A 16,080-nucleotide genomic window follows, 5' to 3' on the forward strand; every position below is an offset into this window, starting at 1 on the left:
AGAGGGCACAGGGGCGATGGTCTGAATGGGGGAAGGGCAATGGAACGGGACTGAGAGAAAGCGCTTTCAGAGAGAGGGCCCAGGGACGATGGTCTGAATGGCGAAAGGGCAGTGGAATGGGACTGAGGGGAGAGCTCTTTTGGAGAGAGGGCACAGGGACGATGGGCTGAATGGGGAAAGGGCTGTGGAACGGGACTGAGGGGAGAGCTCTTTTGGAGAGAGGGCACAGGGACGATGGGCTGAATGGGGAAAGGGCAGTGGAACGGGACTGAGGGGAGAGCTCTTTTGGAGAGAGGGCACAGGGGCGATGGTCTGAATGGGGAAAGGGCAGTGGAACGGGACTGAGGGGAGAGCTCTTTTGGAGAGAGGGCACAGGGACGATGGGCTGAATGGGGAAAGGGCAGTGGAACGGGACTGAGGGGAGAGCTCTTTCAGAGAAAGGGCACAGGGGCGATGGTCTGAATGGGGAAAGGGCAGTGGAACGGGACTGAGAGAAAGCTCTTTCAGAGAGAGGGCACAGGGATGATGGGCTGAATGGGGAAAGGGCAGTGGAACGGGACTGACAAAAAGCTCTTTCAGAGAGAGGGCACAGGGGACGATGAGCCGATTTGGCTCCTTCTGTGCTATAAAATTCTATAAAACCAAAAACATGGTACATTACAATTTTGCCTGTGTTGTGGGGTCAGCACTCCACCACTCATTCTAACTCAGAAATCAATACGTCCAATCTTAACTCATAGGGCATTCTCCATATGCTAATATATCATACCAATGATGTTCTTACCATCACTGTCTAAAATATAATCTCGAGGAAACATGATACCACAACCCATGATATCACCCTTGTAGCAGCGAGGGCCAAAGGGATCTCCCACTCCACTTCCTTGGAAAAGTTTGCCATCATCTGAGAAAAGAAATTAAAGAATTCAGTAACACACACACGCATGCACAGGTCCAGGTCCTGGCGCTCGGGTTCACTCTCACACACACACACACACACACACACACACATATAGGCACCGCCACACATGGCTAAACTGCCACTCACTCAACCACAGAGGCACTGTCTCTGCCTTTCACAAACACACAGGCACCATCTCTCTTACACAAACAACTTGCATTTATATAGCACCTTTAATGTAGTAAAATGTCCCAAGGCGTTTCACTGGAGCGTAAACAGACAATATTTGACACCGAGCCACTTAAAGGGATATTGGGACAGGTGACCAAAAGCCTGGTCAAAGAGGTAGGTTTTAAGGAGCGTCTTTAAGGAGGAGAGAGAGGTAGAGAGACAGAGAGGTTTAGGGAGGGAATTCCAGAGCTTAGGGCCCAGGCAGCTGAAGGCACGGCCGCCAATGGTGGTGCGAAGAAATCGGGGATGCACAAGAGGCAAGAATTGGAGGAACGCAGAGATCTCAGAGGGTTGTAGGGATAGGTTACTCACACAGGCAATGTGTCTCTTTCACACAGGCACCTTGATACGTGCACACTTACACACAATGTCTTACACAAGCACATCTCTACATACGGACACAGACACCTTGACCCTCATCTATGCCTTTGTTACCTCTAGACTTGACTATTCCATTGCCCTCCTGGCCGCCTCCCACCTTCCATAAACTTGAGCTCACCCAAAACTCTGCTGCCCGTATCCTAACTCGCACCAAGTCCCGTTCACCCATCACCCCTGTGCTCACTGACCTACATTGGCTCCCGGCCCAGCAACACGTTGGTTTTAAAATTCTCATCCTTGTTTTCAAATCCCTCCATGGCCCTATCTCCAATTCTGGCCTCTTGTGCATTCCCCCGATTTTAATCGCTCTGCCAATGGCGGCCGTGCCTTCAGCTGCCTAGGCCCTAAGCTCTGCAATTCCCTCCCTAAACCTCTCTGTCTCTCTCCCTCTCTCTCCTCCTTTAAGACACTCCTTAAAATCTACCTCTTTGACCAAGCTTTTGGTCACCTGCCTAATATCTCCTTATGTGGTTCGGTGTCAAATTTGTTTGATAATCACTCCTGTGAAGCGCCTTGGGACGTTTTATACGTTAAAGGTGTTATATAAATGCAAGTTGTTGTTGTTGACACACAAACAAATGGAATGTCTCAAACTCACAAGGGCAATGTGACTAATTTTAACCTAACACGTCGGCAGGAAACTGACCACTTACACCACGGCCAATGTAACACACACACACACACACGCAATGTAACTGATACACACACGCAATGTAATTGACACACACACACACAATGTAACGGACACACACACAGTAACTGACACACACACACACACACACACACAATGAAACTAACACACACGCACACAATGTAACTAACACACACACACAAAATGTAACTAACACACACATACAGTAACTAACACACACACAAAATGTAACTAACACACACAAACAGTAACTAACACACACACAAAATGTAACTAACACACAATGTAACAAACACACACAATGTAACTAACACACACACACACACAATGTAACTAACAGACACACACAATGTAACTAACAGACACACACAATGTAACTAACACACACACAGTAACTGACACACACGCACACAGTAACTGACACACACGCGCACAGTAACTGACACACACGCGCACAGTAACTGACACACACACACAGGAACTGACACACACGCACCATGTAACTGACACACAGGCACCATGGAACTAACACACACACAATGTAACTAACACACACACACACAATGTAACTAACACACACACAATGTAACTAACACACACACACAATGTAACTAACACACACACGCAGTAACTAACACACACACACACAGTAACTAACACACACACACAGAGTAATTAACACACACACACACAATGTAACGAACACACACACACACTGGCAATGTAACTAACACACGCACACACTGGCAATGTAACTAACAGACACACACACTGGCAATGTAACTAACAGACGCACACACTGGCAATGAAACTAACAGATGCACACACAGGCAATGTAACTAACAGACACACACACTGGCAATGTAACTAACAGACACACACACTGGCAATGTAACGAACAGACGCACACACTGGCAATGAAACTAACAGACGCACACACTGGCAATGTAACTAACAGACACACACACTGGCAATGTAACTAACAGACACACACATTGGCAATGTAACTAACAGACACACACACTGGCAATGTAACTAACAGACACACACACTGGCAATGTAACTAACAGACGCACACACTGGCAATGTAACTAACAGACACACACACTGGCAATGTAACTAACAGACACACACACTGGCAATGTAACTAACCGACACACACTGGCAATGTAACTAACAGACACACACTGGCAATGTAGCTAACAGACACACACACGCAATGTAACTGACACACACACACACACACAAAATGTAACTAACACACACACACACAATGTAACTAACACACACACACACACACAGGCAATGTAACTAACAGACACACACACTGGCAATGTAACAAACAGACACACACACTGGCAATGTAACTAACAGACACACACGCTGGCAATGTAACTAACAGACACACACACTGGCAATGTAACTAACAGACACACACACTGGCAATGTAACTAGCAGACACACACACTGCCAATGTAACTAACAGACACACACACTGGCAATGTAACTAGCAGACACACACACTGCCAATGTAACTAACAGACACACACACTGGCAATGTAACTAACAGACACGCACACTGCCAATGTAACTAACAGACACACACACTGGCAATGTAGCTAACAGACACACACTGGCACTGTAACTAACAGGCACACACACTGGCAATGTAGCTAACAGACACACACACTGGCAATGTAACTAACAGACAAACACACTGGCAATGTAACTAACAGACACACACACTGGCAATGTAACTAACAGACACACACACTGGCAATGTAGCTAACAGACACACACTAGCACTGTAACTAACAGACACACACACTGGCAATGTAACTAACAGACACACACTGGCAATGTAACTAACAAACACACACACTGGCAATGTAACGAACAGACACACACTAGCAATGTAACTAACAGACACACACTGGCACTGTCACTAACAAACACACACACTGGCAATGTAACTAACAGACACACACACTGGCAATGTAACTAACAAACACACACACTGGCAATGTAACTAACAGACACACACACTGGCAATGTAACTAACAAACACACACACTGGCAATGTAACTAACAGACACACACTGGCACTGTAACTAACAGATGCACACACTGGCAATGTAACTAACAGACACATACACTGGCAATGTAACTAACAGACACACACACTGGCAATGTAACTAACAGACACACACACTGGCAATGTAGCTAACAGACACACACTGGCACTGTAACTAACAGACACACACACTGGCAATGTAACTAACAGACACACACAGGCAATGTAACTAACAAACACACACACTGGCAATGTAACTAACAGACACACACTGGCAATGTAACTAACAGACACACACTGGCAATGTAACTAACAGACACACACACTGGCAATGTAACTAACAGACACACACACTGGCAATGTAACTAACAAACACACACACTGGCAATGTAACTAACAGACACACACACTGGCAATGTAACTAACAGACACACACACTGGCAATGTAACTAACAGATGCACACACTGGCAATGTAACTAACAGACACATACACTGGCAATGTAACTAACAGACACACACACTGGCAATGTAACTAACAGACGCACACACTGGCAATGAAACTAACAGATGCACACACAGGCAATGTAACTAACAGACACACACACTGGCAATGTAACAAACAGACACACACACTGGCAATGTAACTAACAGACACACACACTGGCAATGTAGCTAACAGACACACACACGCAATGTAACTGACACACACACACACACACACACACAATGTAACTCACACACACACAAAATGTAACTGACACACACACACACACAATGTAACTAACACACACACACAATGTAACTAACACACACACACAATGTAACTAACACACACACACACAGGCAATGTAACGAACAGACACACACACTGGCAATGTAACTAACAGACACACACACTGGCAATGTAACTAACAGACACACACACTGCCAATGTAACTAACAGACACACACACTGGCAATGTAGCTAACAGACACACACACTGGCAATGTAGCTAACAGACACACACTGGCACTGTAACTAACAGACACACACACTGGCAATGTAACTAACAGACACACACTGGCAATGTAACTAACAAACACACACACTGGCAATGTAGCTAACAGACACACACTGGCACTGTAACTAACAAACACACACACTGGCAATGTAACTAACAGACACACACTGGCAATGTAACTAACAGACACACACTGGCACTGTAACTAACAAATACACACACTGGCAATGTAACTAGCAGACACACACACTGGCAATGTAACTAACAGACACACACACTGGCAATGTAGCGAACAGACACACATTGGCAATGCAACTAACAAACACACACTGGCAATGTAACTAACAGACACACACACTGGCAATGTAACTAACAGACACACACTGGCAATGTAACTAACAGACACACACACTGGCAATGTAACTAACAGACACATACACTGGCAATGTAACTAACAGACACACACACTGGCAATGTAACTAACAGACGCACACACTGGCAATGAAACTAACAGATGCACACACAGGCAATGTAACTAACAGACACACACACTGGCAATGTAACTAACAGACACATACACTGGCAATGTAACTAACAGACACACACACAGGCAATGTAACAAACAGACACACACACTGGCAATGTAACTAACAGACACACTCACTGGCAATGTAACTAACAGACACACACACTGGCAATGTAACTAACAGACACACACACTGGCAATGTAACTAACAGACACACACACTGGCAATGTAGCTAACAGACACACACACGCAATGTAACTGACACATACACACACACACAATGTAACTCACACACACACACACACACAAAATGTAACTAACACACACACAATGTAACTAACACACACACACAATGTAACTAACACACACACAGGCAATGTAACTAACAGACACACACACTGGCAATGTAACTAACAGACACACACACTGGCAATGTAACTAACAGACACACACACTGGCAATGTAACTAACAGACACACACACTGCCAATGTAACTAACAGACACACACACTGGCAATGTAACTAACAGACACACACACTGGCAATGTAACTAACAGACACACACACTGGCAATGTAACTAACAGACACACACACTGGCAATGTAACTAACAGACACACACACTGGCAATGTAACTAACAGACACACACTGGCAATGTAACTAACAAACACACACAGTGGCAATGTAACTAACAGACACACACTGGCAATGTAACTAACAAACACACACACTGGCAATGTAACTAACAGACACACACTGGCAATGTAACCAGCAGACACACACACTGGCAATGTAACTAACAGACACACACTGGCAATGTAACCAGCAGACACACACACAGGCAATGTAACTAACAGACACACACACTGGCAATGTAACTAACAGACACACACACTGGCAATGTAACTAACAGACACACACACTGCCAATGTAACTAACAGACACACACACTGGCAATGTAGCTAACAGACACACACTGGCACTGTAACTAACAGACACACACACTGGCAATGTAACTAACAGACACACACTGGCAATGTAACTAACAAACACACATTGGCAATGTAACTGACAGACACACACTGGCACTGTAACTAACAGACACACACACTGGCAATGTAACTAACAGACACACACTGGCAATGTAACTAACAAACACACACACTGGCAATGTAACTAACAAACACACACACTGGCAATGTAACTAACAGACACACACTGGCAATGTAACTAACAAACACACACTGGCAATGTAACTAACAGACACACACTGGCAATGTAACTAACAAACACACACACTGGCAATGTAGCTAACAGACACACACTGGCACTGTAACTAACAGACACACACACTGGCAATGTAACTAACAGACACACACTGGCAATGTAACTAACAAACACACACACTGGCAATGTAACTAACAGACACACACACTGGCAATGTAACTAACAGACACACACACTGGCAATGTAACTAACAGACACACACACTGGCAATGAAACTAACAGACGCACACACTGGCAATGTAACTAACAGACACACACACTGGCAATGTAACTAACAGACACACACACTGGCAATGTAACTAACAGACACACACACTGGCAATGTAACTAACAGACACACACACTGGCAATGTAACTAGCAGACACACACACTGCCAATGTAACTAACAGACACACACACTGGCAATGTAACTAGCAGACACACACACTGCCAATGTAACTAACAGACACACACACTGGCAATGTAACTAACAGACACACACACTGCCAATGTAACTAACAGACACACACACTGGCAATGTAGCTAACAGACACACACTGGCACTGTGACTAACAGACATACACACTGGCAATGTAACTAACAGACACACACACTGGCAATGTAACTAACAGACACACACACTGGCAATGTAGCTAACAGACACACACTGGCACTGTAACTAACAGACACACACACTGGCAATGTAACTAACAGACACACACTGGCAACGTAACTAACAAACACAGACACTGGCAATGCAACTAACAGACACACACTGGCAAAGTAACTAACAGACACACACTGGCACTGTAACTAACAAACACACACACTGGCAATGTAACTAACAGACACACACACTGGCAATGTAACTAACAAACACACACACTGGCAATGTAACTAACAGACACACACACTGGCAATGTAACTAACAGACACACACACTGGCAATGTAACTAACAAACACACACACTGGCAATGTAACTAACAGACACACACTGGCACTGTAACTAACAGATGCACACACTGGCAATGTAACTAACAGACACATACACTGGCAATGTAACTAACAGACACACACACTGGCAATGTAACTAACAGACGCACACACTGGCAATGTAACTAACAGACACACACACTGGCAATGTAGCTAACAGACACACACTGGCACTGTAACTAACAGACACACACACTGGCAATGTAACTAACAGACACACACTGGCAATGTAACGAACAAACACACACACTGGCAATGTAACTAACAGACACACACTGGCAATGTAACTAACAAACACACACACTGGCAATGTAACTAACAGACACACACACTGGCAATGCAACTAACAAACACACAGACTGGCAATGTAACTAACAGACACACACACTGGCAATGTAACTAACAGACACACACACTGGCAATGTAACTAACAGATGCACACACTGGCAATGTAACTAACAGACACACACACTGGCAATGTAACTAACAGACGCACACACTGGCAATGAAACTAACAGATGCACACACAGGCAATGTAACTAACAGACACACACACTGGCAATGTAACAAACAGACACACACACTGGCAATGTAGCTAACAGACACACACACGCAATGTAACTGACACACACACACACACACACAATGTAACTCACACACACACAAAATGTAACTGACACACACACACACACAATGTAACTAACACACACACACAATGTAACTAACACACACACACACAGGCAATGTAACTAACAGACACACACACTGGCAATGTAACTAACAGACACACACAATGGCAATGTAACTAACAGACACACACACTGCCAATGTAACTAACAGACACACACACTGGCAATGTAACTAGCAGACACACACACTGGCAATGTAACTAACAGACACACACACTGCCAATGTAACTAACAGACACACACACTGGCAATGTAGCTAACAGACACACACACTGGCAATGTAGCTAACAGACACACACTGGCACTGTAACTAACAGACACACACACTGGCAATGTAACTAACAGACACACACTGGCAATGTAACTAACAAACACACACACTGGCAATGTAGCTAACAGACACACACTGGCACTGTAACTAGCAGACACACACTGGCAATGTAACTAACAGACACACACTGGCAATGTAGCTAACAGACACACATTGGCAATGTAACTAACAAACACACACTGGCAATGTAACTAACAGACACACACACTGGCAATGTAACTAACAGACACACACTGGCAATGTAACTAACAGACACACACACTGGCAATGTAACTAACAGACACATACACTGGCAATGTAACTAACAGACACACACACTGGCAATGTAACTAACAGACGCACACACTGGCAATGAAACTAACAGATGCACACACAGGCAATGTAACAAACAGACACACACACACTGGCAATGTAACTAACAGACACACACACTGGCAATGTAACTAACAGACACACACACTGGCAATGTAGCTAACAGACACACACACGCAATGTAACTGACACATACACACACACACAATGTAACTCACACACACACACACACAAAATGTAACTAACACACACACACACAATGTAACTAACACACACACACAATGTAACTAACACACACACACAGGCAATGTAACTAACAGATACACACACTGGCAATGTAACTAACAGACACACACACTGGCAATGTAACTAACAGACACACACACTGGCAATGTAACTAACAGACACACACACTGCTAATGTAACTAACAGACACACACACTGGCAATGTAACTAACAGACACACACACTGGCAATGTTGCTAACAGACACACACACGCAATGTAACTGACACATACACACACACACAATGTAACTCACACACACACACACACACAAAATGTAACTAACACACACACACACAATGTAACTAACACATACACACAATGTAACTAACACACACACACACAGGCAATGTAATTAACAGACACACACACTGGCAATGTAACTAACAGACACACACACTGGCAATGTAACTAACAGACACACACACTGGCAATGTAACTAACAGACACACACACTGGCAATGTAACTAACAGACACACACACTGGCAATGTAACTAACAGACGCACACACTGGCAATGTAACTAACAGACGCACACACTGGCAATGTAACTAACAGACACACACACTGGCAATGTAACTAACAGACACACACACTGGCAATGTAACTAACAGACACACACACTGGCAATGTAACTAACAGACACACACACTGGCAATGTAACTAACAGACGCACACACTGGCAATGTAACTAACAGACACACACACTGGCAATGTAACTAACAGACACACACACTGGCAATGTAACTAACAGACACACACACTGGCAATGTAACTAACAGACACACACACTGGCAATGTAACTAGCAGACACACACACTGGCAATGTAACTAGCAGACACACACACTGCCAATGTAACTAACAGACACACACACTGGCAATGTAACTAACAGACACACACACTGCCAATGTAACTAACAGACACACACACTGGCAATGTAGGTAACAGACACACACTGGCACTGTGACTAACAGACACACACACACTGGCAATGTAGCTAACAGACACACACACTGGCAATGTAACTAACAGACACACACACTGGCAATGTAACTAACAGACACACACACTGGCAATGTAGCTAACAGACACACACTGGCACTGTAACTAACAGACACACACACTGGCAATGTAACTAACAGACACACACTGGCAATGTAACTAACAAACACAGACACTGGCAATGTAACTAACAGACACACACTGGCAATGTAACTAACAGACACACACTGGCACTGTCACTAACAAACACACACACTGGCAATGTAACTAACAGACACACACACTGGCAATGTAACTAACAAACACACACACTGGCAATGTAACTAACAGACACACACACTGGCAATGTAACTAACAAACACACACACTGGCAATGTAACTAACAGACACACACTGGCACTGTAACTAACAGATGCACACACTGGCAATGTAACTAACAGACACATACACTGGCAATGTAACTAACAGACACACACACTGGCAATGTAACTAACAGACACACACACTGGCAATGTAGCTAACAGACACACACTGGCACTGTAACTAACAGACACACTCACTGGCAATGTAACTAACAGACACACACTGGCAATGTAACTAACAAACACACACACTGGCAATGTAACTAACAGACACACACTGGCAATGTAACTAACAGACACACACTGGCAATGTAACTAACAAACACACACACTGGCAATGTAACTAACAGACACACACACTGGCAATGTAACTAACAAACACACACACTGGCAATGTAACGAACAGACACACACACTGGCAATGTAACTAACAGACACACACACTGGCAATGTAACTAACAGATGCACACACTGGCAATGTAACTAACAGACACATACACTGGCAATGTAACTAACAGACACACACACTGGCAATGTAGCTAACAGACACACACACGCAATGTAACTGACACACACACACACACAATGTAACTCACACACACACAAAATGTAACTGACACACACACACACACAATGTAACTAACACACACACACAATGTAACTAACACACACACACAATGTAACTAACACACACACACACAGGCAATGTAACTAACAGACACACACACTGGCAATGTAACTAACAGACACACACACTGGCAATGTAACTAACAGACACACACACTGGCAATGTAACTAACAGACACACACACTGCCAATGTAACTAACAGACACACACACTGGCAATGTAACTAACAGATGCACACACTGCAATGTAACTAACAGACACACACACTGGCAATGTAACTAACAGACACACACACTGGCAATGTAACTAACAGACACACACACTGCTAATGTAACTAACAGACACACACACTGGCAATGTAACTAACAGACACACACACTGGCAATGTTGCTAACAGACACACACACGCAATGTAACTGACACATACACACACACACAATGTAACTCACACACACACACACACACAAAATGTAACTAACACACACACACACAATGTAACTAACACATACACACAATGTAACTAACACACACACACACAGGCAATGTAATTAACAGACACACACACTGGCAATGTAACTAACAGACACACACACTGGCAATGTAACTAACAGACACACACACTGGCAATGTAACTAACAGACACACACACTGGCAATGTAACTAACAGACACACACACTGGCAATGTAACTAACAGACGCACACACTGGCAATGTAACTAACAGACGCACACACTGGCAATGTAACTAACAGACACACACACTGGCAATGTAACTAACAGACACACACACTGGCAATGTAACTAACAGACACACACACTGGCAATGTAACTAACAGACACACACACTGGCAATGTAACTAACAGACGCACACACTGGCAATGTAACTAACAGACACACACACTGGCAATGTAACTAACAGACACACACACTGGCAATGTAACTAACAGACACACACACTGGCAATGTAACTAACAGACACACACACTGGCAATGTAACTAGCAGACACACACACTGGCAATGTAACTAGCAGACACACACACTGCCAATGTAACTAACAGACACACACACTGGCAATGTAACTAACAGACACACACACTGCCAATGTAACTAACAGACACACACACTGGCAATGTAGGTAACAGACACACACTGGCACTGTGACTAACAGACACACACACACTGGCAATGTAGCTAACAGACACACACACTGGCAATGTAACTAACAGACACACACACTGGCAATGTAACTAACAGACACACACACTGGCAATGTAGCTAACAGACACACACTGGCACTGTAACTAACAGACACACACACTGGCAATGTAACTAACAGACACACACTGGCAATGTAACTAACAAACACAGACACTGGCAATGTAACTAACAGACACACACTGGCAATGTAACTAACAGACACACACTGGCACTGTCACTAACAAACACACACACTGGCAATGTAACTAACAGACACACACACTGGCAATGTAACTAACAAACACACACACTGGCAATGTAACTAACAGACACACACACTGGCAATGTAACTAACAAACACACACACTGGCAATGTAACTAACAGACACACACTGGCACTGTAACTAACAGATGCACACACTGGCAATGTAACTAACAGACACATACACTGGCAATGTAACTAACAGACACACACACTGGCAATGTAACTAACAGACACACACACTGGCAATGTAGCTAACAGACACACACTGGCACTGTAACTAACAGACACACTCACTGGCAATGTAACTAACAGACACACACTGGCAATGTAACTAACAAACACACACACTGGCAATGTAACTAACAGACACACACTGGCAATGTAACTAACAGACACACACTGGCAATGTAACTAACAAACACACACACTGGCAATGTAACTAACAGACACACACACTGGCAATGTAACTAACAAACACACACACTGGCAATGTAACGAACAGACACACACACTGGCAATGTAACTAACAGACACACACACTGGCAATGTAACTAACAGATGCACACACTGGCAATGTAACTAACAGACACATACACTGGCAATGTAACTAACAGACACACACACTGGCAATGTAGCTAACAGACACACACACGCAATGTAACTGACACACACACACACACAATGTAACTCACACACACACAAAATGTAACTGACACACACACACACACAATGTAACTAACACACACACACAATGTAACTAACACACACACACAATGTAACTAACACACACACACACAGGCAATGTAACGAACAGACACACACACTGGCAATGTAACTAACAGACACACACACTGGCAATGTAACTAACAGACACACACACTGGCAATGTAGCTAACAGACACACACTGGCACTGTAACTAACAGACACACACACTGGCAATGTAACTAACAGATGCACACACTGGCAATGTAACTAACAGACACACACACTGGCAATGTAACTAACAGACACACACACTGGCAATGTAGCTAACAGACACACACTGGCACTGTAACTAACAGACACACACACTGGCAATGTAACTAACAGACACACACTGGCAATGTAACTAACAAACACAGACACTGGCAATGTAACTAACAGACACACACTGGCAATGTAACTAACAGACACACACTGGCACTGTAACTAACAAACACACACACTGGCAATGTAACTAACAGACACACACACTGGCAATGTAACTAACAAACACACACACTGGCAATGTAACTAACAGACACACACACTGGCAATGTAACTAACAAACACACACACTGGCAATGTAACTAACAGACACACACTGGCACTGTAACTAACAGATGCACACACTGGCAATGTAACTAACAGACACATACACTGGCAATGTAACTAACAGACACACACACTGGCAATGTAACTAACAGACACACACACTGGCAATGTAGCTAACAGACACACACTGGCACTGTAACTAACAGACACACTCACTGGCAATGTAACTAACAGACACACACTGGCAATGTAACTAACAAACACACACACTGGCAATGTAACTAACAGACACACACTGGCAATGTAACTAACAGACACACACTGGCAATGTAACTAACAAACACACACACTGGCAATGTAACTAACAGACACACACACTGGCAATGTAACAAACAAACACACACACTGGCAATGTAACTAACAGACACACACACTGGCAATGTAACTAACAGACACACACACTGGCAATGTAACTAACAGATGCACACACTGGCAATGTAACTAACAGACACATACACTGGCAATGTAACTAACAGACACACACACTGGCAATGTAGCTAACAGACACACACACGCAATGTAACTGACACACACACACAATGTAACTCACACACACACAAAATGTAACTGACACACACACACACACAATGTAACTAACACACCCACACAATGTAACTAACACACACACACAATGTAACTAACACACACACACACAGGCAATGTAACTAACAGACACACACACTGGCAATGTAACTAACAGACACACACACTGGCAATGTAACTAACAGACACACACACTGGCAATGTAACTAACAGACACACACACTGCCAATGTAACTAACAGACACACACACTGGCAATGTAACTAACAGATGCACACACTGGCAATGTAACTAACAGACACATACACTGGCAATGTAACTAACAGACACACACACTGGCAATGTAACTAACAGACGCACACACTGGCAATGAAACTAACAGATGCACACACAGGCAATGTAACTAACAGACACACACACTGGCAATGTAACAAACAGACACACACACTGGCAATGTAACTAACAGACACACACACTGGCAATGTAGCTAACAGACACACACACGCAATGTAACTGACACACACACACACACACACACACACACAATGTAACTCACACACACACAAAATGTAACTGACACACACACACACACAATGTAACTAACACACACACACAATGTAACGAACACACACACACAATGTAACTAACACACACACACACAGGCAATGTAACGAACAGACACACACACTGGCAATGTAACGAACAGACACACACACTGGCAATGTAACTAACAGACACACACTCTGGCAATGTAACTAACAGACACACACAATGGCAATGTAACTAACAGACACACACACTGCCAATGTAACTAACAGACACACACACTGGCAATGTAACTAGCAGACACACACACTGGCAATGTAACTAACAGACACACACACTGGCAATGTAACTAACAGACACACACACTGGCAATGTAACTAACAGACACACACACTGCCAATGTAACTAACAGACACACACACTGGCAATGTAGCTAACAGACACACACACTGGCAATGTAGCTAACAGACACACACTGGCACTGTAACTAACAGACACACACACTGGCAATGTAACTAACAGACACACACTGGCAA

General features: G+C 43.7%; 1 protein-coding gene across 2 annotated transcripts in view; it reads right to left on the reverse strand.

Moving 5' to 3' along the window:
* The window catches only part of spryd3 (SPRY domain containing 3), a 332,651-nt gene that overhangs the window by 29,128 nt on the left and 287,443 nt on the right, over positions 1–16,080 (reverse strand). The window contains exon 9 of one of the 2 annotated variants that reach the window (XM_067976782.1): positions 785–904. The exons of the other annotated variant lie outside the window; for it this stretch is intronic. Coding sequence (XP_067832883.1) covers positions 785–904 — 120 coding nt within the window. The remainder of the gene's footprint in view (positions 1–784; positions 905–16,080) is intronic. 2 annotated transcript variants of the gene reach the window in all.

The sequence above is a fragment of the Heptranchias perlo genome, chromosome X (genome assembly GCF_035084215.1).
Source record: "Heptranchias perlo isolate sHepPer1 chromosome X, sHepPer1.hap1, whole genome shotgun sequence".
In the NCBI taxonomy this organism is placed as follows: Eukaryota; Metazoa; Chordata; class Chondrichthyes; order Hexanchiformes; family Hexanchidae; genus Heptranchias; species Heptranchias perlo.